The sequence below is a fragment of the Lutra lutra genome, chromosome 12 (genome assembly GCF_902655055.1).
Source record: "Lutra lutra chromosome 12, mLutLut1.2, whole genome shotgun sequence".
Classification (NCBI taxonomy): Eukaryota; Metazoa; Chordata; class Mammalia; order Carnivora; family Mustelidae; genus Lutra; species Lutra lutra.
This window is the reverse complement of record NC_062289.1, coordinates 93,495,101-93,523,094: the sequence shown is the minus strand read 5'-3', so window position 1 is coordinate 93,523,094 and position 27,994 is coordinate 93,495,101. Positions and strand designations below refer to the sequence as shown.

The window sequence follows — 27,994 nt, the reverse complement described above, 5'->3', positions numbered from 1 at the left end:
TGTCCCTGCTGCTTTTGTCTCCTGTGTGCCAGGCTGGCCCAGGGCTCAGAGCAATGGGGGCTCATGAGTTGTTCCCTTGTAGGTGCTACCCTTGGAGGCTCTGGTGACGGATGCTGGTGAGATGACTGAGGCAGGCAAGGCTTACGTACCCCCGAGGGTCCTGCAGGAGGCTCTTTGTGTGATCTCTGGGGTGCCAGGACTGGAGGGTGACATCACCAACACCGAACAGCTGGCCCAGGAGATGCTGATCATCTCGCACCACCCATCCTTAGGTCTGTGCCGGGGGCGGTTACAGGAGGGGCAGGGATGCCTTTGGGCGGGATAAGGGCAGGCGGGCAGAAGGCCTCAAATGGTTCCCCTTTCCTGCAGTGGCAGTGCAGGCTGGACTCTGGCCAACGCTTCTTGCCAGGATGAAGATTGACCTGGAAGCCTTCATCACCAGGCACCTGGATCAGATCATCCCTAGGATCACCACGCAGAGTCCCCTGAGCCAGGTGATTGGCGCGTGGGCTAATTCTGGCTCTGGGTCAGTGAAATAGACACAGGTGTGGTCAAGTGCGGCCTTGGACCCCTCGGGTTGCAAGTGACAGAAAATGCAAAGTGGTTTAAGCATGAGAGGGATCCTCCTGCTTCTGACTCCTGATTCACGGTATGGCTGGTCACCGTGATGCTCGGTATGGGGACTTAGTTGTTACCTTGAGGACACTGTAGGTGGCAGCTCTCTTGCTCTCCATCTCTCTTTCTCTCCCGTCTGACTCTCATCTCTACTGTCCATGAGGTGCGGCTTCATTCTCCAGCAGTCTCCTCTTCTCTCCTAGAGGGGCAGTTGATACACTTCCAGATGTACAGCTCATCCCTATCAGCTCCAGTGGAAAGTTTGCGTTTTCCAGTCATTTTAGCTGGCATGGGGTCTCACTGCCCTGGGTGTCCTGGCCCTGTCTTTTTGAGCTAGGTCACATGCCCACCTCTGGAAGAGGTAGGAGTAGCTCGACCTGTGCAATGGACACTAAGAGTAGAGGGGGAATGTGACACCCAGTCAGGGTAGTGGGAAATGCTTGCCGAGAAGGCAGGCTCACACTGCGGCTGTCTACTCTGGTGGGCAGTGCTCAGAGAGAAGAGGAGCCGGGGACATTTAGGTGTGGCAGGACCCCTCTGCAGTGCCAGCCTTGGCACACCTTGACCGTGTCTGTGTTTGTCTGACAGTCTTCCATGAATGCCATGGGCTCCCTGTCCATACTGTCCCCGGACCGGGTCCTCCCGCAGCTCATCAGCACCATCACTGCCTCCGTGCAGAACCCTGCGCTGCGCCAGGTGACGCGGGAGGAGTTTGCCATCATGCAGACCCCTGCTGGGGAGCTGTATGACAAATCTATTATCCAGAGGTGAGTCCCCACTTGTGGGCTCAATTGCCCCAAGCCTTGATTTCGTTACCTGTAAGAGGGAGAGGCCTCTTTTATAGGGTTAAGGAGTGAATGTTTCAAGGAATAAATGGAATCACTTATCCATTCGTTGGACAAATGCTGCTCTGTTCCAAGCACCTGATTAGGCCTGGGATACAGGAGTGTGTCACGTAGCCCACACGCTGCTGGGGCATGCAGCTTCAAGGCTAGCTGGGGTTTCACAACTGGCGGGAGGTTGGAGGACCTGTCGGCTGTTTTGAAGCTGGCTGATCACCCGCTTTGATGTTTCAGTGCGCAGCAGGACAGCATAAAGAAGGCTAACATGAAGCGAGAGAACAAAGCTTATTCCTTCAAGGAGCAGATCATCGAGCTGGAGCTCAAGGAGGTGAGTGCTGGAAGAATCACATGTGGGGTGGCTGCTAAGCCTGGTGCCCTCAGCCTGGTGACTTTCCCGACTTCGTGTATGCAGTTCCCTGGGGTCATCCTGAGGCCTGTGCACACTCTTCTGACCCTTCCACCAGTCCCAGGTTCCCCTACCAATGGAGGTGCTCAGTAAATGCTTGTTGAATGAATGAATGATTTCTTGGCCTTTTCAGGCTGCAGGTTATACTGGGGGAGAGCGTCTGTAGGCGGGAGGCGAAGGTTTAGATTCTGAAGCCGCATGATTACAATACCCTTTCCCGCACACTGAGGGACTTTTGTTTTTCTAACATATAAAAGGCTCTTCTTGCCTTTGTCAATAGAGAATCCAGTAAGAAATTACTTCTCCACTGCTGTCTCCATCCTCTGGAAACCAGGTGGCTGTGGACTCTGTGGGAGGCTGGGGAGGCCACATGGTGGGTTTGGGGGCCCAGGTCACAGACTAGAGCTGGCATGGTGCTGACTATGGGACTGATCTCTCCCTGCTCTGTGGCGGGGAGGGAGGTGCATTTCCTGGAAATGGAATCGATTTGCTCGTTGATTTTAGGAGATAAAGAAGAAGAAAGGCATAAAAGAGGAGGTGCAGCTGACAAGTAAGCAGAAGGAGATGCTGCAGGCCCAGCTGGACAAGGAAGCACAGATCCGGAGACGGCTGCAGGAGGTGAGTGGCTGTTGCCCCCACAGGCCAAACCCGCTCCTCGCTGTCTGGAGCAGGCCCTGCTGACCTGCCTCCTGGGCCAACTCTGCTTGCAGCTGGACGGTGAACTGGAGGCGGCGCTGGGCCTGCTGGACACCATCCTGGCCAAGAACCCCTCTGGCCTGACCCAGTATATCCCTGTTTTGGTGGACTCTTTCCTGCCCTTGCTGAAATCTCCCCTGGCCGCTCCCAGGATCAAGAACCCTTTCCTGTCCTTGGCTGCCTGCGTCATGCCCCCGAGGCTCAAGGCTTTGGGTTAGTTCTTGTTTGCTGCCTCGGGCATGGCCCAGAGCAGGTCGGGAGGGGGGCGGGGATGCTCCCGGGCACTTATGGGGAGGTGTGTGGTGGTCTGGGCCTCCCGACTTCTGTTTCCCTATGGAAGCAGCCTTGGAAGCCCAAGCTGCATACCCTTAGTATGGACATAGAGCCGCCTCCTCTCTCCCGTTATGTCTGCTGTGCCTTTGCTCTTGAGTACGAAGTTTTAGCCACTGATCAGTGTGGTCTTTTTGTAGCAGTTTTAAAACTAAGAAGTCAGAAATTCAGTGGTAATGGGGTTGGTTTGGTGCCACGTGGTCAGGACGTGCAGCCCAGAGCTCCTGAGCAGCCCTATGTCCCTGATGAGGGGTCTCTGTGACCCTTAGCTTTTGTTAGCCATGGAGCGACAAAGACCAGGTAGGGTGGCTGGACATTACGGTGACTTCACTGTTGGGGGTTACGCAAACTTCCTAGCTTACAGGGGATGTTCCTGTGGGTGAGGCTAGAATCTGGGAACAGTTCTGAGTGGCAAATTGGCATCTTTGGAGCCTGCTGAAACTTGCTGGCTGGCTGGGCTTATTACGTGGAAGGTGGGAGCTTCAGAGCTTTACCCTTGGCTGAACAACCCTGGGTAGCTCACGTGTAACTTAGTGTCACAAGGACAGCTCCTGCCTGCCTGCCTGCATTCTTCCCCCCAGCAGTGCTGTCGCGAAGATGAGATGAGAAATTAGGTTGAGGACATTTTGGCATAGCAGCATTGATTACTTTTAAGTAAGAGCATGTGGCATCTGTGCCTGGGGTCCCTGGTTTGTGCCTGGGGCAGATCCCGTGTCTCTGTATTGGTCATCCTCTTTGGGTTCCTTCTCTTGGACACAGGCACTTTGGTGAGCCACGTGACTCTACGCCTGCTGAAGCCAGAGTGTGCCCTGGATAAGTCATGGTGCCAGGAAGAGCTGTCCGTGGCGGTGAAGAGGGCGGTGACCCTGCTGCACAGCCACACCATCACCAGCAGGGTGGGCAAGGGTGAGCCAGGTAAGGAACAGGGCAGGGAAGGGCAGTGGGCACCAGGCCGTATGTGCTTGTGCAGCAGGTGCGGCAGGTGCATGAGCCTCAGTGCTCCCCACCCAGGGCTTCCTGAGGCTGTGGCCTTGGGCAAGTCACTTCTGTTCCTGGCCTTTGTTTCCTCCTCTGAAAAGTGGGGGGTTGGACCAGATGGAGAATTTCTGAGTCCTGGTATTCTGTGAGTCTCTGTGACCTCCATTGGGAGTTTGCTTCCTGTTACTGTAAGCTACTTGTGTGTTTTAACGCTCTCTTCCTGGAACTGGGCAGTGTTTGGAGTTGGAGCAGGATTCAGAATTGGGCTACCAGCTGTCGTCCTATTCTGTGCTTCTGGGCGTCAGAAAGGGCCTCCATCGTCCTTCACCCCCTGCCCCACACACTTTGAGGATGGAAACCGAGGCAGCAGCTCTGTAGATGTCTGCAAGATTGTGTCCACTTTTTGCTCTCACAGATGCTGCGCCCCTGTCTGCACCAGCCTTCTCCTTAGTCTTCCCGTTTCTGAAGATGGTGCTGACTGAGATGCCCCACCACAGCGAAGAGGAGGAGGAGCGCATGGCCCAGATTCTTCAGATCCTCACCGTCCATGCCCAGCTGAGGGCCTCTCCCAGCAACCCCCCTGGACGTGTGGACGAGGTTGGCAGGGTTGCTCAGCTCTACCCTTGGCTTGAGGAGGGTCAGGGAGGCAGGGGCTCTCCGCGCTGGCCCATCAGCAGTGCTGGTGGGGTCACAGAGTGTGGGCATGAATGTGTAGCAGCAGCCAAGTGTGCTGTGTAGTGCAGCACTCACAGCCTCAAAGAAGCTTACAGGGCTTCTGAGAGTTTCTGACCTGGAGAAATGGAAGGATTTTGTAGCAATTTATTGTGTGAAGTTTTTTTCATAAGTTAGAAGGTAACACTGATCACCTCTGCCTTTGACTTGTTTGTGATTATGAGATTGGACCTTGTTCACTGAAGGGTTTCCTTCTTAATAGATTATGTTCTGAAAGTGTGACAGATTAATGCATGGGTATGTGTAAAAATTCTAAGAACACAGAGACAAACAAAAAAAATAATTGCCCCACACAGTAAGGCCAAAACAGATCGCCCTGCTTTCATATGATCATGTACTCTGGTCTCTCATGTGGCTTCACGGGCTGTGTAGGGTTCTCTGCTGTGGGGGCACCATGTTTCACTTAACTCTTTACCTGTTGATAGATATTTTAAGGTTGTTTCTAACTTCTCCCCGTGTGAGCAGCACTGTGGTGTGCCCTGCCCCCCTATGCACCCGCATGAGACACGTTCTCGGGCGTGGAGTTACTGGGTCACTCAGCACGTCCTGACCTGTAGCCTCACCAGGAGTTCCCATCCCCCCATACCCAACACAGCCTCAGATCGTCGTTAACTTTGCCAACAATGGGTAAAAGACTGGTATCCCATTTTTTTGTCTGTTTCTCTCCTACTTTTGTGAAGTTAAGTATCCCTCTGTTTAGGGGGTCATCTACATTTCACGTTCTGTGAATCTCAAGTACGTTTCAGAATGATCTGTTTGGAGTCTCAGAGGATGTTGGCTGATGGGGATTGGCTCCCATGGAGTTAGTGGTAAACCTGACAGTGTTTCCCTGAGGGTGAGAGGATGCTGCTGCTCGTGTTGCCAGGCCAGTTACAGACCTTCCCCAGAGCCTCACCTTGACTTACCTGTTGTTCTCTCTTAGAATGGCCCGGAGCTGCTGCCTCGAGTGGCCATGCTGCGCCTTCTAACTTGGGTGATCGGGACAGGCTCTCCCCGCCTACAGGTGATCTGGTTTTCAGCTGGCTATTGCTAGACCTCAGTTTGTGACCCTGAGTTCAGGTCCCGGTGCTTGCGGTCAAGTCCTAGGTCTCTTTCTCAGCCTTCATTTGGATTTGGGCTAAAGGGCTGCTTTTAAGAGAGCCAGCCCGAACATTCTCAGCTAATGAGGTGTTCTGCCTGGGGCCTGCCACTGGTCTAGGCTGGAGCAGGGGGGACCTTGGCCCCACTAGGGCGTCAGGATGGGCATTGTCAATTCAGATCCCTGTCTGGGCCCCTCAGCCCATGGCCCAGCCCACTGTCTGACCCCAGAAGTAAATAGTCTGCTGAACTGAGCCCAGCGTATCAACGTCCTCCTTAGGTTCTGGCGTCAGACACCCTGACCACCCTGTGTGCCAGCAGCAGTGGCGAGGATGGCTGTGCCTTTGCAGAGCAGGAGGAGGTGGACGTGCTGCTCTGTGCCTTGCAGTCCCCTTGTGCCAGCGTGCGGGACACTGCACTCCGGGTAGGTGCCTACTCCCTGCGGGGCCACTGTGGTATTCCTTGTCCCTCAGTGCAAGTGTTTGAACTGCATGAGGGACATTCTTTTAAATGATCCCATCAAATGATGATGGGAGATACCTCATCAGCACCTGTGTGTCCTGGAGACAAAGAGAAGTCATGGGGCGGGTCAGGATCATTCTGGGAAGGGGAACAACAAATCAGTTGCCACAGTGTGTCACTGACTTTTGTCTTTACTTTAGAAGGCTTCACCTGATTTATAGATATATAAATATACATATGTACACATATATATACATATATATGTACATATATGTATGTATGTATGTATTTTAGAGAAACAGTGAGAGAGTCGGGGGGCGGCGCAGAGGGAGAGGGGGAGAGAGAATCGTAAGCAGGCTCCATGCTCAGCATAGAGCCGGACTCGGGGCTCAGTCTCACAACCCTGAGATCATGACCTGGGCTGAAACTAAGAGTCAGCTGCTAACTGGCTGAGCCACCCAGGTGGATCTCTTGGTACTTGTATAGATACATAAAATTCAGAAGATAAGTTTGTTTTTTCAACCCATCACCTTGTACTTGGCTTTTCTTAGTGCTTTTGGACCAAAAACTAAAGGATCCCCTTGGAGTCTGAGACAGGGCTTCCTGAATGCCAGTCTATAGCCCCTTGTTAGCAATCTGTGAGTTTTCAGTGGCTCTTGGCAAAATATGGGAAGCAATGGTAGTGTGGCAAATTCTTCAGGACAGACAAAGGGAATGTTCCTTTTCTAAAGTTTTGTCCTGCACATTGAGAGTTAAGTTTTTAGATTTTAAGTTAAAAAGGATTCCACTCCCATTTGCCCATCATCTCCCAAAGGAAAAGCTGTGCGAAGAGCCAGAGCAGCTAACAAGTTGAGCTGACGTGAGGCTCTCCTTAGCACTGGTCGTGCTGTCCAGTGGTGCTCTGTACAGTGATGGGAGTATTTTATATCTTTGCTGTCCAGTGTGAGAGCCACGAGCCAACGTGTGTGGCTGTCCAGCGCTTAAAATGTGGCTGGTGTGACTGAGGAACCTAGAGTTCAATTTAATTGATTTAACTCTGAAGCCCCGCATGCAGCTGGTGGCTAGGTCTTGGATGGTGCAGCCTTAGAGGGAGGTGCAGAGGCAGATCAGAAGCTCTTGTGAAAAGTCAAGCCTTACTCGGTCCTATCCCACCCCCTCTCAGGGGCTGATGGAACTCCACATGGTATTGCCAGCGCCTGACACCGACGAGAAGAATGGCCTGAACCTTCTGCGGAGGCTCTGGGTGGTCAAGTTTGATAAGGAGGAGGAGATCCAGAAGCTGGCTGACAGGTGAGAACCCCCCAGAAGATTGTTTTTTTTTTTTTTTTTTTTTTTTTTTTTCCTACTCTCTTGCCTCTCCCCTTATGAAAAAACTGGACCCAGAGTACTCATCCTATAGCAAGAAAAGGGCTGGGTCCTCGGGTTTGGCGGGGCAGGTGCTGTAGACCCTTGTCTGACTAGTCCCTGCCTTTGGTCTGCTACAGGCTCTGGTCGATGATGGGGCTAGATCTGCAGCCAGACCTCTGCTCCTTGCTAATCGACGATGTCATCTATCACGAGGCAGCTGTGAGGCAGGCTGGGGCCGAAGCCCTCTCCCAAGCTGTGGCTCGGTACCAGCGGCAGGCGGCAGAGGTTATGGGCAGACTCATGGAGATCTACCAGGAGAAGCTCTATGTGAGTGGCCTGTGCATCCTGCTGCAGGCCGGGCCAGGGGAGGCTGGGTTGGACTCCGCTCGGCCTCAGACTTGCTCCGGACAGGAGTCTTAGAGCTCACTGTGGCCCAAGGTGGTTGTGACTGATATTCCACTTCCCGGCCGGCCGGCTCGCCCTGCTTGGGGTGCCTTTGTCACTGCAGCGCGTTTATCAGCTTCTCTGTTGCAGCGGCCACCCCCAGTGCTGGATGCCTTGGGACGAGTCATCTCCGAGTCTCCTCCAGATCAGTGGGAGGCCAGGTATAACAGCCGTCCCAGTCTTGTTCCACTCCGAGCTTTCGAGATACCGCAGGTTGGCTGGGCTGGGTGCCGAGAGGAGGTAGCATGGAGTCATGATACAGTGGAGGGAAAGGGAAAGCCCTCCCTCTGAGTCGGAAAGACCTGAGTTCAAGTCTTGGCTCCCCCTGCGCTAGCTGGGTGACTTTGGGGCAGGTGTCTCCTTTCCTCCCAGCCTCTGTTTCCTCAGAGGCCCCTGGGGACCTTTTTACTGTTCTAGCTGAAAAGGATAGAAGCACCTTTGTAGCGTAGATTTACTTCCAAACACCTTCACATTTGATCTTTTAACTCTTCCCTCCTGTCGCCTGCTCTGGAGGTAGAAGGGTAGGCATTGCACCCACGTGGGGAAACAGGCAGAGCTGGTCCCTGGCCAGGGTCGCCCCGTAGGAGGTAAACTCTGGGCAGATGGCAGGTATCCATTTAAGAAATGGGTTGTTGAGACTATTGTGTAGACTGCTGGGTAGGCACCAGGCAGTGGGCTCCATGCTGTGCTCTGCACCCCAGAGGGAGCTGCTGCACGCTCCCTTCCCTTGTGGCATGCCGGGATAGAGTCCAGCCACAGAGGAGGCCCCCGACCAGCCCTTGCCCCCTGACACGCTCCCCTTTCTTTCCAGGTGTGGCTTGGCTTTGGCCCTGAACAAGCTCTCCCAGTGTTTGGACAGCTCTCAGGTGAAGCCCCTCTTCCAATTTTTTGTCCCTGATGCTCTCAACGACCGAAACCCAGATGTTCGGAAGTGTATGTTAGATGCAGCCCTCGCAACGCTCAACGCCCACGGGAAGGTGAGCCATCTCAGCCAGTGTGGGGGGCGGGGTGCGGGCTGGGCCAGGGCAGGAGGCAGAGCTGAGCAGTGTGACACAGGGAGGCTGAGCACCAGGAGATCTGGCAGGGTTCTGGCATCCATGGAAAATTTCATTTCTCTTTCTTTTGAGCCAAAAGGACCCCCAAAGAGTGTTAAATTCTTTCGAGCTTGCTGCATTCCTGCCAGGAAACTGGGAAACCCGCTGGCATTGCTGGCTACCTTGTCAGGATGTGGTCCAGAAGCCAGGCTCGGGCTCAGTCCTCAGGGCAGAGACAGTCATGTCCACCTGCAGACTGCAGCGTTTACGTGAGGCTCTGGGTGGGCTTGGCTTTCCAGGAGAATGTCAACTCACTGCTGCCGGTGTTCGAGGAGTTCCTGAAGAACGCGCCCAACGATGCCAGCTATGATGCCGTGCGGCAGAGTGTGGTGGTCCTCATGGGCTCTCTGGCCAAGCACCTGGACAAGAGCGACCCCAAAGTGAAGCCCATTGTTGCCAAGCTCATCGCCGCCCTCTCGACCCCCTCCCAGCAGGTACCCGCCTCCTGGCCAAGGGCCTACAAGCCAGCTGGGGGTTTGGGACCCACTGCAGGTGTGCAGCGGGGTGCTAGGGCCAAGCTGGGAATCAGGTCCCTACTTCTTTGCAAGGAGTCATCCTCTCGGGCCAGCCTGGTTTGTAGTGAAGACTACAAACTGTACTACAGACTGTAGTGAGAGGGAGTTACTTTGTTCCAATAGATTTTCTAGATATTTTCATTTTTTCTACTCACTTACTAATAGTCTTTTTTTAACTTAGTATAAGCCTAGCACTGGGGATATCAAGATTAAAAAAAAAAAAAAAAGATGGCTCCCTCTGCTGAGCTTTCCCTGATCCTCTTTGCATTCCTTACACACTCCAGGGGCCATTTACTGCAGTCTCCAAGCCATGATGTAAGGATTGTTGTTTTCTTTTTGGAAAAACATATATACTTCACCCTTCTCCCCTCCCAAAGTGACTTGCATTTTGGATCACCTAGAATATGTCAAATGCAGGCTTACAAAACTGATCAGATTTTGAAAGTTGTTGCTGTACTCTCTCATTAGGCTTCATGAGCTGTGTCTAGGAGGCAGAGCTACTCGGTTTGGGCCTGGCTCTGTAAGGCAAGGCTGAATTCCCTGTGCCTCTGACAGGTTAGAAAACTGAGATACTTGGGCCATTTTTTTTTCTTTTTAAATATTTTATTTATTTATTTGACAGAGAGAGATCACAAGTAGGCAGAGGCAGGCAGAGAGAGAAAGGGAGGGAAGCAGGCTCCCCACTGAGCAGAGAGCCCGATGTGGGGCTCGATCCCAGGACCCTGAGATCATGACCTGAGCCGAAGGCAGGGGCTTAACCCACTGAGCCACCCAGGCACCCCTACTTGGGGCATTTTTAAGAAGGCGCAGTAACGCACTTCTCTCCAGATCTTTCTATGTGAGTGGGTGGGTCTTCCTGGCACTTCTCTCACCTGACCAGTCCTCACAAATGCAGTGTGCACCCTGACAGAGCCTGTGTCATCCACGGACATGTAACACTGTTCGCTTACCTGATGCCCTGTGCGATCTGACAGGCAGTGGCTGGGATGGGGCTGGGGGCCATCTGCGGTGAGGCGCTGCGGACGGCTGTGGCAACCCCCCGGGAACCAGCAGTGGGTGAGCCACGGCACTGACAAGGCAGGCCTCTCCCGCAGGTCCAGGAATCCGTGGCCAGCTGCTTGCCGCCTCTCGTACCAGCCATCAAAGAGGACGCGGGAGGGATGATCCAGAGGCTGATGCAGCAGCTGCTGGAGTCAGACAAGTACGCAGAGCGCAAAGGGGCCGCCTACGGGCTGGCAGGCCTGGTGAAGGGCCTGGGCATCCTCTCGCTAAAGCAGCAGGAGATGATGGCTGCGCTGACCGACGCCATCCAGGACAAGAAGAACTTCCGCCGGCGAGAGGGTGAGTGTCTGAGCTTGGGGCTACCTGGGGTTGGAAGTCGGTCCCCACAGCTGCCACAGGAAGGAATCGGGCCTTTCCGTCCCCACTGAAGGCCGGGTGTTTGTGTGTGTGTGTGGTGGAGGGAGCAGATTGGGTAACGCATCCCATCCTGTCCTTGCTGGTGTGGCCTGCACTTTCTCATTTCTCACTCGGTGTAGAGACTGTCAGCTGAGAGAGAATTGGCCTCACTAGCTGTTAGTGCCCAGAAGTGACAGACACTGCCCTTTTCTCTCCTTTCTGCTCAACCATATCTACGCTGTCGGGGAGGTAGAGGGTGCTGCTCCCTCATGGGGAAGCGACTGTAGTCCCACAATGGCCTTGAGTGTTTCCAGAGGGTGAGGTGATGGCAGGGAGGTGATCCTGTGGCAGGGCCCCTCCAGGGCACAGTCTTTCCAGCTATCCCGCCTTCTCCCCCAGGAGCCCTCTTTGCCTTCGAGATGCTCTGCACCATGCTGGGGAAGCTCTTCGAGCCGTATGTGGTCCACGTGCTGCCCCATCTGCTGCTGTGCTTTGGGGATGGGAACCAGTATGTACGTGAGGTAAGTCCTGAGGCTGCACGTGGGCTCGCCGCCAGCTGATGCTGCCCCTGGCCGTGCATCTCGGCTCTGGGGGCTGAAGGGGTGGAAGGGCCCCCTGCTGGAACCCCCTGCCTGTACCTTGGCCCTGGTTACTGGGACAGACTCCTCTGATTCCCAGTAAACCATTTGCAACTCTCTGAGAGGAGAAGCTCTCCTCAGCTGTGTCTGTAGGCCCTGGCACAGGATCTGACACAGGAGACCCTCAGTAAATGTTGGTCGGCAGGAGGAACGTTCAGACTAGCGTCCGGCCTTGATCCTTGCTTGGACAAGGAGGCCCCTGAACACCTTTTCTCCTCCCTTGAGGCTGCAGATGATTGTGCCAAGGCTGTGATGAGCAACCTGAGTGCTCACGGGGTGAAGCTGGTGCTCCCCTCCTTGCTGGCTGCCCTGGAGGAGGAATCCTGGAGGACCAAAGCTGGTAAGACTGCTCCCTTCGGTGTTTCTGTCCCAGCCTCCTTTTCTGAAGACGGCCCTTGCAGGGATCCAGGGAGCCATCCAGGGATCTTGTCCCATGTGTGTGTGTTCCCCAGCCCACGGACAAGGACAAGCCCCTCAGAGCCATCAGGCAGCTCTGTCCTTCAGTCATTTGTATGTTTTCGTGCAAAGAACAGGCCTCTGGTGGGAGCCATAGCCCTAAGTGAGGAAGCCCCAGAGCTTTACGCCCCAGAAATTTGTGGCATCTTCTATGACTTTAAAGCCCCCCCCCCATTAAGCCCTTTTTTAAAAATAAAATGTTCTCTGGCATCCTAATATGCAAAACAGATTCAAGCTGTTTTGAAGCTGTTCTGGTTTGAGCAGGGTCAAGACCTGGGGCCCTCGAAGGACCTCTGTCCCCCTCAGTCCTTCAGGTTCCACCCTGCGGTTTGAGAAATCACAGATAAGAGTTTCTTCATATATGGATAAAGAAACTAGGGCAGAGAAATTCAATGAAGTGGCCTTGGGTCACTGCCAGGGCTCAACCAGGTCTTCCCCCATCCTGGTCTTGCTCCTGGTCTTGCCTATTTTCCCCACACCACCTTGCATCACACCCAGAATGCCATGGCTCAGCAGGCCTGCTAGAGCCCCCCCGACCTCCATCCTCTTCCTGGGGACTGCTTTAGCATAGTCTGCAGAGGGGCAGGCTGGTTGTCCCTTGCCCGGGCAGCCGGCACAAGTGGCTCCCTGGCCTGTGCTCAGTGACTCCATGCTGGACCTGTGTTTGCTGTCTGCAGGGTCGGTGGAGCTGCTCGGGGCAATGGCATACTGTGCTCCCAAGCAGCTGTCATCCTGCCTGCCCAACATCGTGCCCAAGCTTACAGAGGTGCTCACTGACTCCCACGTCAAAGTGCAGAAGGCTGGACAGCAGGCGCTGAGGCAGATCGGCTCCGTCATCAGGAATCCAGAGATCCTGGGTACACTTCTCCCATGAGGGCCCTGGCCCTGGCTCCTTCTCCCATCCCTGGACACTGCGGGGAACGTACATTGAGCAAAGACTTTTGCCCTCTGAGGACAGATATATTCATGTTGAAATAATCTCTAAATTCTGGAAAGCGCTTTTTCTAGGATAATTAGCGGGAAGTAGTTTGGAAGCAATCAGTTTTGCCACTGGTTTAAGCAGTCCTCATTGACTGCACAGAAAGGGAAACTGAGTCAGAAGCAGCCTGACTCTGAGAGAGCCCTGTGCACTAAGCTGAGCCCCAAGGTCAACAGAATTGAATGACACGCTCTGGCCCACATCGGCGTCATACATTCTTTGGGAACTTCCTATTCTGTCTCATTCCAGAAGACATGTGATAGAGGGAAAGCTTAGGGAAGGGTTATCCCCCTTGATTATGCTCTTTAGTGTGGTTCTTGATGGAGTGATGGCAGGAGGTTGATTTCTAGAAACAAAACCGAGCAGCCATGCCACCCAACATGTCACTTGTTTTTTTTTTTTTAAGATTTTATTTATTTATTTGACAGACAGAGATCACAAGTAGGCAGAGAGGTAGGCAGAGAGAGAGAGGAGGAAGCAGGCTCCCTGCGGAGCAGAGAGCCCGATGTGGGACTCAATCCCAGAACCCTGAGATCATGACCTGAGCCGAAGGCAGAGGCTTAACTCACTAAGCCACCCAGGTGCCCAACATGTCACTTGTTAAATGTTAAGCTTCGTTGTGGAACATAGGTACTTTTTCAGTGTAGTTCAGCCAGGGTGTTACTAGACTTTTTTTCATTTAGAAAACAATGTTTCTTATTTGTGTGTTTTTGTTTTTCAAGGGGAGAGCAGTTATCCTTGGGTTTTATTGTTTTTCACAGTGTCTAGCAGCCCTGGGGATTCCTAGGGCTGGGAGCATTCTCAGTCTCTATCAGATGAAGGGAAGTGCTTTTGTTTTTGGGAATCCAGCATGGGTGGGTCTTTTTTTTTTTTTTTTTTTTAAATTGAGATATCATTTGCATAATGTTAAAATCACTTAAAAATTTATAGAATTTAGTGTTTTTTGTATTTTGGGTATTTTTTGTATATTCACAAAATTACATAAACATCACCACTGTCTAGTTCCAGGACATTTTCCTCCCCCGCTACCTGTTAGCATTCACTCTTCATTCCCTTCCCTACCTCTGGGCCCTGACAGCCGCTACTCTGCTTCTGTTTCTTTGGGCTTGCCTGTTGGGGATGCTTCATGTGGTGGGATCATTTGTGGCTAGCTTCATGCTCTCAAGGTTCATACTGTAGCATGGGTCAGTGTGCTCTGTTGCTTTTTATGGCCCAGTAATCCATCGTATGGATAAACTACATTTTGTTTGCCAGGTCATCTGTTGATGAATGTTTGGGCTGTTTCTGCATACTGGCTGTTCAGAATAATGCTATTCTGCACATTTGTGTACAAGGTGGTTTTCTTTGTAGGCGTGTTCAGATGTCCTGGTTAGATCCCTGGGAAAGGAAATTGCTGGGTCATGGTACGGTAACTCTTTCTGAGGCACTGCTGGACTGTTTGCCAAAGCGGCTGGATCATTTGGCATTCCCAGCAGCAGCGTGTGAGGGTTCCCGCTGCTGACACTGTTACTGTCTGTCTTTTTGGTTACAGCCCCTCCGTGGGTGTGAAGTGGCATCTCCTTGTCGTTTCGGTTTGCATTTCCCTAATGACTAACGATGTTTAAAGTCTTTTCATGGGCTTATTGGCCTTTTGCACATCTTCTTTGGAGAACTGTCAAAATCTTCTCTCCCATTTTTTTACTTGGGTTATTAATTTTTGTTTTTTGGTTTGCTTTTTGTTTCGATTTTAAATTGTTGAGCAGCATGGATCTTTCGAGTGGCTGAACTCCCTGGGCTTGTGGAAGAGAGAAGCCAGGTGTTTCTCCTGTCAGTCCTCTTGCTGGGCTGAAGGAGCTGACGCAGAGAGCTTGCTCTGTCGGGGCTGAACTGCTCGGAGCATGGCCGTGCTTCACCACCTACTCGGTGGCCTTTGATGTCTCACGGCAGTTGTTTTGCAAAACCACCCTGGGCTACCGCTTCAATAAGGAGGCAGACAGGGCCCAAGCAGTGCTCCCATGGATGCTCAGCTGTGCGGCTGCCCCTCAGTGCCCATGGAAGGTCGCCCCCTGTTGTCCTGCCGGGTCAGGCTGTGCTGTGCAGAGTGGTGATGGCTGCCACCTTCTTCCTCATGGAGCAACGATTGCTCTTCGCAAGCAGGCTGGTTTCCATAGCCGGTGACTTGTGGGCTCCGAGGAGAGTCTCCCTGGAACCCCCTTTTCTTGTGTCCCTTTGTAGTTCTAAGGGGACCCAGAGGCTTTGCCATGCCTGAGACTCGTGTGAACTAGCCTTTTTCTTGTTTGGACACGCAGCCATTGCCCCAGTCCTGCTGGACGCCCTGACGGACCCCTCCAGGAAGACCCAGAAGTGCTTGCAGACCCTGCTGGATACCAAGTTTGTCCACTTCATTGATGCTCCGTCCCTGGCCCTCATCATGCCCATTGTTCAGAGAGCCTTTCAGGACCGTTCCACGGACACGCGGAAGATGGCAGCCCAGATTATTGGCAACATGTACTCCCTGACGGACCAGAAGGTAGCAGCCCAACTGGGGCTGGTGTAGGACAGACCAGTAGATCCTGGTGTAGGGCATAGAGTCCTGCACACAGTAGACACAAGATGGCTGGGGGTTTTGATCCCTGCTTATGTTTAGGGGAAGAAGACCAGTTTAGGGTGGAGGGTAGAGATCTAGGCTTTCCGGGCATCTTGCAGAGCACAGTGGTTCAAGTTCCTATTAGCTCAGCCCCCTGATGAGGCCCTGCCTGGGCCCTCTCACAGACTGAGGGGAGGGTGCTCCGCCTTGCCCTGTCTTGGCATTGTGGCTGCTGTTTTGACTGCTTGTAGTTCTCTTGTCACAAGCATTTGCTTCTGTAAGCCTACAAATTAGAGGAAATTAGCCACGTTTGGGAGATTTACTTTGTTTACGTACTCCCCGGGGCTTGCATGTGCGAGCTCATGGTCTCCCACAGCCATGCTTTGCTTGCAGGCAAATCATGTCGATCCTCAAGAATTTAGGAAATGGGACAATTGGTGGAACAGCTAATCTTATCCACCGTCCTCCAACATTAAAACAGTTAATTATCGCTATTATTTTTTATTGCATTTATGAAATTATATTCCTGAACATCAGCTTATTTTTAAGTTACAGTGAGCTGTTCACAAAACTGGTGTTTAATAGTTCTTTCATATTCCAACAAGTTTATATACCATAGCTTATATAATCCTGTTATTGGTCCTATGCTGTCCAAGGTTTTCTGCTATTTTAAATGATGCTGCAATGAACATAAGGCTTTTTCTATATTTAAAACTGTGTCTTAAAGCTGAATGCTATCCCAAGAGACATAATAAACCTTTTAGAGTGAAGAATGGGAGGATGATAACATTGTTCTGAAAGGAAATAACCAGAAATAATTTCCTAGATTCCAGAGGCTGGACAGGCCTTGGTCCTGGGACAAGGGCAAGAGGAGGAAGGAAGAGCATTGAACTCTAGCCGGGGGTTCTTTGGACCCGTTGAGGGTGGGCCTCCAGGCCCTTGTAGGTTTCCCAGCAGTCACCTGCGGTCTCCAGGGAGCCAGTCATGGGGGGTTCCTGGCCAGGTGCCCTTCCCTGCTGGCTCTGTGAGCAGCCCTGCTGAGCTCTCCTTGTCAGCAGAACGGTGAGGTCAGGGTCCATGGCAGAACCAGTCCGGAGGAAGCAGGAGCTGGGCCTCCACCCAAGTCACCTTTTGTGTTGTTGCAGGACTTGGCTCCTTACCTGCCAAGCGTGACACCTGGCCTGAAAGCCTCTCTTCTGGACCCTGTACCTGAGGTGAGCCTGGGAGGAGAAAGGGGGCAGGAACTCATTATTTTAGTACATGCCTCAGAAGATTGGTTCCTGAGAATTCCTTATAAGATGCTTTTGTGTCTGTCCAGGAGAGGGAAGGAAACCCTAGGGTCCTCTCCCTGCTTCCGCGTGAGCATCTAGTTTTGAGATGCTGCCACTCCTCCCATCCTGGCTCTCGGTTCCCTGACAGGTGCGGACAGTGTCTGCAAAGGCCCTGGGGGCCATGGTGAAGGGCATGGGGGAGTCGTGCTTTGAGGACTTGCTGCCGTGGCTGATGGAGACGCTGACCTATGAGCAGAGCTCCGTGGATCGCTCGGGGGCTGCGCAAGGTGAGGACCCCGCAGGCCCAGGGGCCAGACCAGGAATGCTGTCTAGGGGTCTTCCGATCCAGGGGGTTCATTCTATCCTTTTGTTGCAGGCTTGGCCGAGGTCATGGCTGGCTTGGGGGTGGAGAAGTTGGAGAAGCTGATGCCAGAAATCGTGGCTACAGCCAGCAAAGTGGACATTGCACCCCACGTCCGAGACGGCTATATTATGATGTTCAACTACCTGCCCATCACCTTCGGGGATAAGTTCACTCCTTACGTGGGGCCCATCATCCCCTGTGTCCTTAAAGTAAGCACCAGAGACCAGGCTGAGGGTAGCATTAGGGAGTGGGGGAGGATGCACGTGCTGTCCTTGGAGGCAGGGCTCTCTGCCAGCGGAGACTGGGTGGCAAGAATCCTCATCCTGCTGTTTAGGGGGTCCCAGTTCCTTTGGGTCTGGTGCCTTGGGGCCAGCAGCCCTGGGTGACCCAGCCTCTGTGCGCAGGCTCTCGCTGATGAGAACGAGTTTGTGCGTGACACTGCCCTGCGTGCGGGCCAGCGGGTCATCTCCATGTATGCCGAGACGGCCATCGCCCTGCTGCTGCCCCAGCTGGAGCAAGGCCTCTTCGATGATCTCTGGAGAATAAGGTGAGAACTTGGGGGTGGAAAGACCCAGTGGCTTTGCGTTTGGGGAACTCTGAGAAATGAGAAGTAGAATGTGGCCAAGAAGTCTCTCCACGCTCTTAACCTTTGCGTAGCAGTGTCTGTCCTGATTCTCTTGAAAAGTTCGCTTTATGCAGTCCTTCAGTTTATATTAGAATTTTAATCATGAATGTTTTTTAATCTGGAAATTCGACTTCTGGGCATTGATTCCAAGGACAAATTTGGTCAAGCACTTAATTAAAAAGACATGTCGAGGATGTTTGTTGCAGCGTATGTCATCATTCAAAAAATTGGAAGTTGATTTTTAAAAAAGCCAGCCTGTCCCTATGGTGAGGTTTTATTCAACCATTACAGAAAATGGCGTGAGTGGACTACGTTAGCTGACACGGAAAGTGCCCCACCCGGTGCCGACGGAATGGTTCGGGCCCGCTTCCCACATTGGGTGGGAGTGCGTGCGTGCCTGTTGATGGACGTGTGTGTGGAGTGTCACCAGAGTATCAGGGAGGCTGCCTTGGTCTTGGGAGTTGGGCTGATGGTTTACACTCACTTTCTTTGTGTTTTTCTGTGTTTTTCGAATCTTTGCTTTGAATAGAACTTTGATTTTTGCAGTCATTAAAAATAAGAAACCTGGGGCGCCTGGGTGGCTCAGTGGGTTAAGCCGCTGTCTTCGGCTCAGGTCATGATCTCAGGGTCCTGGGATCGAGTCCCGCATCGGGCTCTCTGCTCAGCAGGGAGCCTGCTTCCCTCTCTCTCTCTCTCTCTGCCTGCCTCTCCGTCTACTTGTGATCTCTCTCTGTCAAATAAATAAATAAAATCTTAAAAAAAAAAAAAAATAAGAAACCTGAAGTAATTTGAAGAGAAATAAACTTTGTCCTTCTAGGCCTCTCTTTATGTGTCCAGTTCTGATGGTCAGCAGTCTTGGTTCCCTGTTAATGCTTCTTTCCGTACTCTCCCTCTTCTTCCTTATAGAAATGTTCATATATGGTTTTTTTTTTTAATGTTGATTTTTCCCATTACTAAAATAATACATGTTCATTAATAGGAAACTTGAGAACACGGTAACGGGGGGCAGTGTGAGGAAATGAAGATTGCCTGTACCTTTACTCATTCCACTATAACCACCGTGAATATCTCGGGTACACTTCCTTCCAGAGTCTTTCGTGCCCAGTGCTCGCTTGGGCCCCAAGGCCGCCCCTTGCAGCTTTGTGACTCTGTTTTTGGCATCCTCCTCAGGTTCAGCTCTGTTCAGCTGCTTGGGGATCTCCTGTTCCACATCTCTGGGGTCACTGGGAAGATGACCACAGAAACGGCCTCTGAAGATGATAACTTTGGAACTGCGCAGTCCAATAAGGTGCGTGCCTTGAGTTGGTTTTCTGTCCTTGCTGCTGGGAGGCATGTGCCCCGGCACTCGTGCTGTGGAGGCTTCACCACCCCGTGTTCTCCCTTCTTTCCCCTGCTGCAGGCTATCATCACTGCCCTGGGCGTAGACCGGCGGAACCGAGTGTTGGCAGGGCTGTACATGGGCCGCTCAGACACCCAGCTGGTTGTGCGGCAGGCATCCTTGCATGTCTGGAAGATTGTGGTCTCTAATACCCCCCGCACCTTGCGTGAGATCCTGCCCACTCTCTTTGGGCTGCTGCTGGGTTTCTTGGCCAGCACGTGTGCAGATAAGAGAACTGTAAGTTTCTGGACCTTGCTTCTGACCCAGCATCAGAGGCGAGGATGCGTAGGGCCCCCTGTCTAAGAGGAGAATATTTATTTATTTACATAGTTATTCAGTGGTTATCCTTAGAAAGAAAACAATCAGATATTTTGCCTGCAAGGTGGATTTATTCAGGAATAGCAGAGAATTGCAGGCTGGGACATGTAAGCCACGACAAAATTATAGGCAACTGCGGGGAACAAAGGAGTGGAACATTCTTTTATAGAGGGAAGGGGGCCTTCAGGAGGACTGTTGTAAACAAAAAGTCTGTTGGAGGTAACTGGGAGTTTGAAGTATAGTGGCTGTTCAGTGACTGAGTTGTGATGGTCTCTCATTGGCTGGGCTGTTGCTGGGGCAGGAGAAAATCTTCCTTCATCCTGCTGGGCCAGTAAAATATGTTTCTTCCTGTTCCATCTGCAAAGTTCATCTTTTCCTCTTGAGTCTGCAGTTGATGAAGAATGGTAGGGTGTGTAAGGAGTGCCCTGTTCTGGCCTCCTGATTCCCTTTTATTTATTTCATATATATATATATATATATATATATATGTTTGGTTTTTGTTGGTTAAGTTTTATTTATTTATTTGAGAGAGAGTGCACACACACAGCGCATGGGGGGAGGAGCAGAGGGAGGTGGAGAGAGAAACTTTAGCAGACTTTGCACTCAGTGCGGAGCCAGCTGGGGGCTCCATCTCACGACCCTGAGATCAGCACCTGAGCCAAAACCAAGAGTCAGATGCCTAACAGACTGTACCACCCTGACACCCCTCCTGACTCCATTCTAAAGGAGGTTTTCTTTTATTAATTTTTCCACAACAAAGATTTATTAAGCATCTACTATGTGCTAAGTAGGGCCTAAAACCTGGGGATATAATGGGGAAGAAAGGCAGCCTTACCCTCATCCTCGTGAGCTACACTCTGGTAGAGGAGATGGGTGTTTATCAGATCATCCAGCACACAAGCAGATGTAAACACAGCTGTAGTAAATGCTGCATGGGCCCCGCAGATGCAGGTAATGGGCCTTTGACCGGCTGGGAGGGGCAGGGGAAGCCGCTCAGAAGAAATGATGCTTGAGGTCAGAAGATGGGTCAGCACAAGCCGGGCGAGGTAGTGATGAAAGCCTATTCCGCACTAGAGAAAGAGGGCTTTAGCTGCACGGGCAGGATGAAGCCAGCAGTAGAGGCTAGGTGGGGGCTGCTGGGTCTGGAAGGCCAGGCGGTTCCATGGTTGGGATGACGGGCCCAGCCCGGACTCATGATTGCTTCTGCCCTTTGGCCTGCTCCCAACCCCCGTCCCTGGCAAGCAAACTGCATATTTGGCTCTAAAGAAGGGTTTGCATGAGACCTCAGGGAAGGTGGGTTTTTTTCTTTTTCCTTAAAAGCATTTGTGCCCAGTTCAGCTCCCCTTGGGCAACAGTGCAAGGTTAAGTGACTTCTATGCTCTGGTTATCAATTCAGGGAAACTGGCTCCTGTCCAGGCATCCTATGATGAGTTTCCTGTTCATATATAAGGTGCTAGCTCTTGCTTTAGATTGCCTAGGTGTGTGTGACACAAAGAAGTAATTGTATTTTTGTGTGTTTTATAAGCCCCCGGTTGGCTCTTAAGGGCTAAGAGCATTTGGGGAAGTTCAGTGACTTGGATCAAGTGCAGGAGGTTCCAGGACCCTCACTCTGGAGCTGCCTTCTGGGTACCCTGGGGTTTGCCCAGCATTGATGTCCCGGCTTGATCTCTGCTGACAGATTGCAGCAAGGACATTGGGCGACCTCGTCCGGAAGTTAGGGGAGAAAATCCTGCCCGAGATCATCCCCATCCTGGAGGAAGGCCTGAGGTCTCAGAAGAGCGACGAGAGGCAGGGCGTGTGCATTGGGCTGAGCGAGATCATGAAGTCCACCAGCCGGGACGCTGTGAGTGTTTTCTAAGGGCCCCAGAAGTGACCTGACGTGCAAGGCTGGGGGCAGGTTAGGGGAGAAGCTAGGGACACTTCATCCTCGGGGATATGCTGCAGGCCTCACTCTGGAGGGTGTTGCTGGCAGCAGGGCTGGACTGGAGTTTCCTTGTCGGTTTCCCAGACAAGAATGAAGCAATGTGGAGTGGCCTGTGCGTGGCCTGTGCGTGGCCTGTGGAAATTGGAGATGATCTTTTTCTCACTGCTCCTGAGGCCACTCCTGATTAATCCCTTTGTGTCACTGCTAAAGTTCAATTAAAATGTATAGTGTCCTTGGCAAGGAAGGGAGGCTGTGCACGCGTGCTTGTGCTGGGGCTGTAGGAGCGGGAAGGCTGCCCGCACTCTTATGAGGAGTGGAGCAGATGAGTGTAAGTACCCGGTGGGTGGAAGTGCGTCATTTCCAGCAGTGACACTGTCCCACAGCAGCCACGTTCAGGGGGCTGGCGATCCTTGCCCTGAGCTTATTTCTGAAGGGGATCCTCGGAACACCCCTGGGAAATGATGGAGCAGGTGTAGGGCTCTCAGTTGGCATAGAAGCCGGGAAGTGGCTGACCAGTCAAAATTGTAAGCACATGGCCAGTTGCTTAGCCTGAGTGAGCATCCTCCTCTGAGTTCCTGGCGACTTCCTCCGTATCAGCATGTATCAGTATAAGTATTACATTTGGGGGTTTACGTTTGCTTTTGGCAAAAAATACAAAAGTCCCCAACTAGAGCTGTGATTCACTGAATAGTTACTGAGTCCTCCCAAAGGCTGAGACCTTGCTGCCAGTGAGACTGATATGTAATCGGTCCTGATTCGTAGTGGGCTTTGCCTCCAGCGGGCGGGGGGGAGGACTAGTTCCAAAGGGAGCAGAGCTGTCATTAGCCCTGAGGTAACCCCTAAGATGTCACCGAGGAACGACTGTTTTGAAACACTTGGAGTTTTCCAAGAGGATGAGCGGAGGGATTTGGGGGAGAGGGGTCACGCCGTGCAGAGCCTTGCCATGGGAAGGAGCTCCTGTGGGAGATGGAGAGTATCCGGAGAACTCACCTAAGAAATCAGGCTCCTCAGTTGTAGGCTGCATATCCTCTCTGCTGTTTGATACTTGCTCATTTTCACAGAGTTGCTAAGTTAAAAGTCAAGCCAAGGGGGTTGGTGGTGGCCTGGCTGGGCCGGGAGTCCTCGTCCACCCCCCCACTTCTCTGGCTTCCGTCCCTTCGCTGCTTCTGCTGCCTCAGATACACAGCGCGGGTGCTGTTGCAGGTGCTGTACTTCTCCGAGTCCCTCGTACCCACGGCGAGGAAGGCTCTGTGTGACCCGCTGGAGGAGGTCAGAGAGGCCGCGGCCAAGACCTTTGAGCAGCTGCACTCCACCATTGGCCACCAGGCTCTGGAGGACATTCTCCCGTTTTTACTGAAGCAGCTGGTGAGTGGATCTGCCATGCACCTACCAGTTTGGCTTTTACTGTCTTTGTGGAAGCAAAACGCGGGGGGCTCACTCTACCAAAGCAGCTGCAGTACAGGCCCCTGAGGGAGTGGGTGCGGCAGGCTCAGATTTGGCTCTGTGCTTCCCCGACAGTAAGTGTGGGTGCACTGGGAAGGGAGGGAGGAAAGTGGTGAAGCAGGTTGGCGGTGGTTGGTCTAGACAGCCGAGGTGGGGCCGGGAGCCGGCTGCTCAGCGTTGCCCCCGATGCCCTCCTGCAGGATGATGAGGAAGTGTCAGAATTTGCCCTGGATGGTCTGAAGCAGGTTATGGCCATCAAGAGTCGTGTGGTGCTCCCTTACCTCGTGCCCAAGGTAAATCCCCCCTGTGGCCAGCCCCCTCTGGCCCAGGAACCTCAGCCACGTGATCATTCCTTAGTTCGCTCCGGAGACCTTTTCCGAGCAGGGGGCCCCATAGCAGACACTGTGCTTGGAACAGCAGCGATAGGATCTCCCAGAACCTGGCGCAGCCGCCAGCACGGGTTAGCGGTCACTGAACTGATGTTCATCGTTCTGCAGCTGACGACTCCACCTGTCAACACGCGCGTGCTGGCTTTCCTTTCGTCTGTGGCCGGCGATGCCTTGACCCGTCACCTTGGAGTGATCCTCCCAGCGGTCATGTTGGCCCTGAAGGAGAAGCTTGGGACTCCGGACGAGCAGCTGGTGAGCGGCACGTTGACCCCTGGCAGCCTTCTTCCAGCCATCCTGGCCTGCCCTAGAGGAGCTGTGCTCAGCCTGGGCGTCCCCTGTGGTTTCAGGAGATGGCCAACTGTCAGGCCGTGATCCTCTCCGTAGAGGATGACACTGGGCACCGGATCATCATTGAGGATCTGCTGGACGCCACCCGAAGCCCCGAGGTGGGCATGAGGCAGGCCGCTGCCATCATCCTCAACATTTACTGTTCGCGCTCGAAGGCTGACTACACCAGCCACCTGCGGAGCCTGGTCTCCGGCCTGATCCGCCTCTTCAACGACTCCAGTCCGGTGGTTCTGGAGGAGAGCTGGGATGCCCTGAATGCCATCACCAAGGTGAGGGGGCTGCAGACTGCAGAGCCGGCTTTTGAGTATAGACCAGTCCAGACGCCTGGAAGACTAGACCCTTAAAATAGCCCACGATGTACCTGTTAGGCAGCCGCAGCGTTGGCCATGCGTGGCCAGACTTTCTTACACTCCCACCCACGCCCCTCGCCCTGCGGTATTATTCTGAAGCTGTCTTGGGAGGGCTGTACTTAGAGCCCTGACATCCTCTCTGCTCTTTCCTGGCTTCCCACAGAAACTCGATGCTGGCAACCAGCTGGCACTAATTGAAGAACTGCACAAAGAAATCCGCCTCATAGGGAACGAGAGCAAAGGGGAGCATGTGCCAGGCTTCTGCCTCCCGAAGAAGGTGAGCCAGGGCCCCGTGCGGGGGGCTGCAGACACGTGGCCTTCCTCTGCCTGCACCCTCGATGCCCGGTGCTGTTCGACCCCTTCACAGAAGCGTGTTTCTTCCCCATGGTGGCCGTAGGAGGACAGCGTCCGTGCCGCCTTCAGTTTAAACTGGGGAGGCCACCTCAGCCAGAGCACGTGAGTCACAGAGGTGACAGCAGGTGTACCTGTGTGTGATGGGCGTGCCAGAGCTCTGCTCTTCTCATCACTGCCTAGTCAGGGCCATTCCCAGCCCCCCTCATGCTGGGACCGTGGCACCTGAACCAAGTCTCTCTCATGGAGTCGCAGAGAGGATGGCTGACAGGAGGGCCCTGCTTTGCACAGGAGTCACCTGAGCCCAGTGACTTTGAGATTTGACTCTCGCATGCACTTCTCTTGTCAGGGGGTAACCTCCATCCTTCCAGTGTTGCGGGAGGGCGTCCTGACCGGCAGCCCGGAACAGAAAGAGGAAGCAGCTAAAGCTTTAGGTTTGGTGATCCGCTTGACCTCAGCTGACGCCCTGAGGCCCTCCGTGGTCAGCATCACTGGGCCTCTGATCCGCATCCTGGGGGACCGGTTCAGCTGGAACGTGAAGGCAGCCCTGCTCGAGACACTCAGCCTCTTGCTGGCCAAGGTGAGCCACTGATGCGTTCATCTCTCAGTCCGTTTGGGTCTTAGAGAACAGATCTGTCTGCCAGTTGGTGTCTTGTGGCCGCAAGGTGACAGCTCATGACGGAGGAACAGCGTGGCAGAGGGAGTTGACACGCTGGATACTAGACTTACTGTACACACTGGTCAATTCCAGGTCCACCACTTAGTAGTTGTGTGGCCGGAATGACCCTGGGAGAGTCCAGGAACCTCCTCACCTGTCTCCTTACCTGTGATCTGGGAGTGCTGCCACTGCCTGCCACGTTGCAGCGCCGCGCAGTGTGAGGCCTAGAAGACGAGCCATTGGGCTCGCTGCCTGACAGCTTTTGAGTGCTGTGCACTAGTGCTCCTTGCTGTCTTTTGAAGAACTGTTGGTTCAAAGGAAAAAATCCAGGGCTGCGTAAATACGAACACACATTGTTTAAATATGCTTCCGTTCTCTGTTGTTGCCTCATAAAGAGGGATGCGGAGGGTCTGATGAGGAACGAGAGGGAAGTTTGGCACAGCTGGAATAGCTTCAGTCTCTGGCAAAAGTATAAGAAGCAAAGAGCCAGCATATTAACCGTTTCTCATAGTTCATGGGGCAATTATTAAACCCTTTAGATGTAAAAAAAAATTAGAAACAGAGCCAAGATTTGTTGTTATAAAAATGGATTTTTAAAATTTTTTTAAAATTTATTTATTTTTAAAGATTTTATTTATTTATTTGACAGGGGGAGATCACAGGTAGGCAGAGAGGCAGGCAGAGAGAGGGGGAAGCAGGCTCCTTGCTAAACAGAGAGCCTGATGCAGGGCTCGACCCCAGGACCCTGAGACCATGACCTGAGCTGAAGGCAGAGGCTTAACTCACTGAGCCCCCCAGGTGCCCCGGAATTTTTTTTTAATTGTTACTTGAGGTTTGGAAACAAAAGCAAGCTTAAAATTTGTAGTTTTCGGGGTGCCTGGGTGGCTCAGTGGGTTAAGCCGCTGCCTTCGGCTCAGGTCATGATCCCAGGTCCTGGGTTCAAGCCCCGCATCGGGCTTTCTGCTCAGCGGGGAGCCTGCTTCCTCCTCTCTCTGCCTGCTTCTCTGCCTACTTGTTATTTCTCTCTGTCAGATAAATAAATAAAATCTTAAAAAAAAAAAAAATTTTAGTTTTCTGGGACGCCTGGGTGGCTCAGTTGGTTAAGCAGCTGCCTTCGGCTCAGGTCATGATCCCAGCATCCTGGGATCGAGTCCCACATCGGGCTCCTTGCTCGTCAGGGAACCTGCTTCTCCCTCTGCCTCTGCCTGCCATTCTGTCTGCCTGTGCTCGCTCTTTCTCCCTCTCTCTCTCTGACAAATAAATAAATAAAATCTTTAAAAAAAAAAAAAATTTTGTAGTTTTCTCTCCCCCCACCCCTTTTGAGGGGAAGGTGTGGGGAGCAACTTTCCAATAAAACATGACATTGTGGGGGCGCCTGGGTGGCTCAGTGGGTTAAGCCGCTGCCTTCGGCTCAGGTCATGATCTCAGAGTCCTGGGATCGAGCCCCGCATCAGGCTCTCTGCTCAGCAGGGAGCCTGCTTCCTCCTCTCTCTCTCTGCCTGCCTCTCTGCCTGCTTGTGATCTCTCTGTCAAATAAATAAATAAAATCTTTAAAAAAAAAAACAAAAAAAAAAACAAAAAAAACATGACATTGTGAACATCAGCCTTACTCTATAGAAGATGGGTCTTTTTTTTTTTTTAAAGATTTTATTTATTTATTTGTCAGAGAGAGAGAGGGAGAGAGAGCAAGCACAGGCAGACAGAATGGCAGGCAGAGGCAGAAGGAGAAGCAGGCTCCCTGACGAGCAAGGAGCCCGATGTGGGACTCGATCCCAGGACGCTGGGATCATGACCTGAGCCGAAGGCAGCTGCTTAACCAACTGAGCCACCCAGGCGTCCCGAAGATGGGTCTTTTTTAAAAAATTAAGTATCATTTTCACCTGTGTTCTGTGCTTTTTTTTTTTTTTTAAGATTTTATTTATTTGAGGGGTGCCTGGGTGGCTCAGTGGGTTAAGCCTCTGCCTTCGGCTCAGGTCATGATCCCAGGGTCTTGGGATCGAGCCCCGTATCCGGCTCTCTGCTCCGCAGGAAGCCTGCCTCCACCTCTCTTTCTGCCTGCCTCTCTGTCTACTTGTGATCTCTGTCTGTCAAATAAATAAATAAAATCTTTTAAAAAAAAGATTTTATTTATTTGAGAGGAGAGCACACTCATAAGCAGGGGGAGGGGCAGAGGGAATCTCAAGCAGGCTCCGTGGTCAGCACAGAGCCTTGATGCAGGGCTTGATCCCATGACCTGAGTCGAAATCACCATTGGATGCTTAACCAACTGAGCCACCCAGGCACCCCGTGCTGTTCTCTTCTGTGGTGTTTTATAACTCTGTGTACAAATGGACCCCTTTCCTCACGGACTTTGTCCCTTAGGCCATGAGTTGGTGTCGTCCATGGCCAGATGGTTCCTACCTCTGATTTACTGGCTTCACTCCATAGTGTGCCTCCCAGCAGCCCACAGCCCACAACCCCAGTATTTCCACACTTCCAAACAGCTGCTTTGATTTTCCCGTTTAACAATGAGTAAATCTTCAGTCTTGGGAGAGGTGACTTTCTGAGATCATTTGTTTCATAAGATTGTCCTGAGGGCTCTGTGTCAGTGCTCACCCATGTATCGACTGCTCAGAAGACGGCACCTGCCCTTCTATACGTAGTTCATTGCCCCGTCTTAGCACTGGAATAGGATTTCAGTAGGGCTGACAGCCATCATCCTGTCCTGCTCTTTCTTTCTTCCCCTTTTTTTTTTAAGATTATTCATTTATTTGAGAGAGAGCAAGTGAGAGAGAGCATGAGCAGGGGGAGGGGCAAAGGGAGAGGGACAAGCAGATTCCTCTCTGAGCGGGGAGCCTGATACAGGGCTCAGTCCCAGGACCCCGAGATCATGACCTGAGCCGAAGGCAGACGTTTAATGGACTGAGCCACTCGGGTGTCCCTCTTTTATTTTTTAAGATTTATCTATTTTAAAGAGAGATGGGGGGAGCGCCAGAGGGAGAGAGTCCCAAGCAGACTCCA

General features: G+C 52.5%; 1 protein-coding gene across 1 annotated transcript in view; it reads left to right on the top strand.

Annotated features, from left to right (window-relative positions):
- GCN1 (GCN1 activator of EIF2AK4) overlaps positions 1–27,994 on the top strand; it is a 61,229-nt gene that overhangs the window by 25,739 nt on the left and 7,496 nt on the right. The window contains exons 19-51 of the mRNA XM_047696364.1: positions 83–272; positions 370–494; positions 1,204–1,382; positions 1,692–1,785; positions 2,368–2,481; positions 2,574–2,772; positions 3,649–3,804; positions 4,283–4,464; positions 5,522–5,602; positions 5,957–6,100; positions 7,301–7,428; positions 7,623–7,812; positions 8,020–8,090; positions 8,741–8,906; positions 9,263–9,457; positions 10,633–10,879; positions 11,336–11,457; positions 11,800–11,914; positions 12,708–12,887; positions 15,298–15,518; positions 16,721–16,789; positions 16,995–17,133; positions 17,223–17,419; positions 17,615–17,757; positions 19,006–19,123; positions 19,235–19,450; positions 21,210–21,374; positions 22,659–22,820; positions 23,099–23,191; positions 23,396–23,539; positions 23,635–23,904; positions 24,149–24,262; positions 24,686–24,916. Coding sequence (XP_047552320.1) covers positions 83–272; positions 370–494; positions 1,204–1,382; positions 1,692–1,785; positions 2,368–2,481; positions 2,574–2,772; positions 3,649–3,804; positions 4,283–4,464; positions 5,522–5,602; positions 5,957–6,100; positions 7,301–7,428; positions 7,623–7,812; positions 8,020–8,090; positions 8,741–8,906; positions 9,263–9,457; positions 10,633–10,879; positions 11,336–11,457; positions 11,800–11,914; positions 12,708–12,887; positions 15,298–15,518; positions 16,721–16,789; positions 16,995–17,133; positions 17,223–17,419; positions 17,615–17,757; positions 19,006–19,123; positions 19,235–19,450; positions 21,210–21,374; positions 22,659–22,820; positions 23,099–23,191; positions 23,396–23,539; positions 23,635–23,904; positions 24,149–24,262; positions 24,686–24,916 — 5,160 coding nt within the window. The remainder of the gene's footprint in view (positions 1–82; positions 273–369; positions 495–1,203; positions 1,383–1,691; positions 1,786–2,367; positions 2,482–2,573; positions 2,773–3,648; positions 3,805–4,282; positions 4,465–5,521; positions 5,603–5,956; positions 6,101–7,300; positions 7,429–7,622; positions 7,813–8,019; positions 8,091–8,740; positions 8,907–9,262; positions 9,458–10,632; positions 10,880–11,335; positions 11,458–11,799; positions 11,915–12,707; positions 12,888–15,297; positions 15,519–16,720; positions 16,790–16,994; positions 17,134–17,222; positions 17,420–17,614; positions 17,758–19,005; positions 19,124–19,234; positions 19,451–21,209; positions 21,375–22,658; positions 22,821–23,098; positions 23,192–23,395; positions 23,540–23,634; positions 23,905–24,148; positions 24,263–24,685; positions 24,917–27,994) is intronic.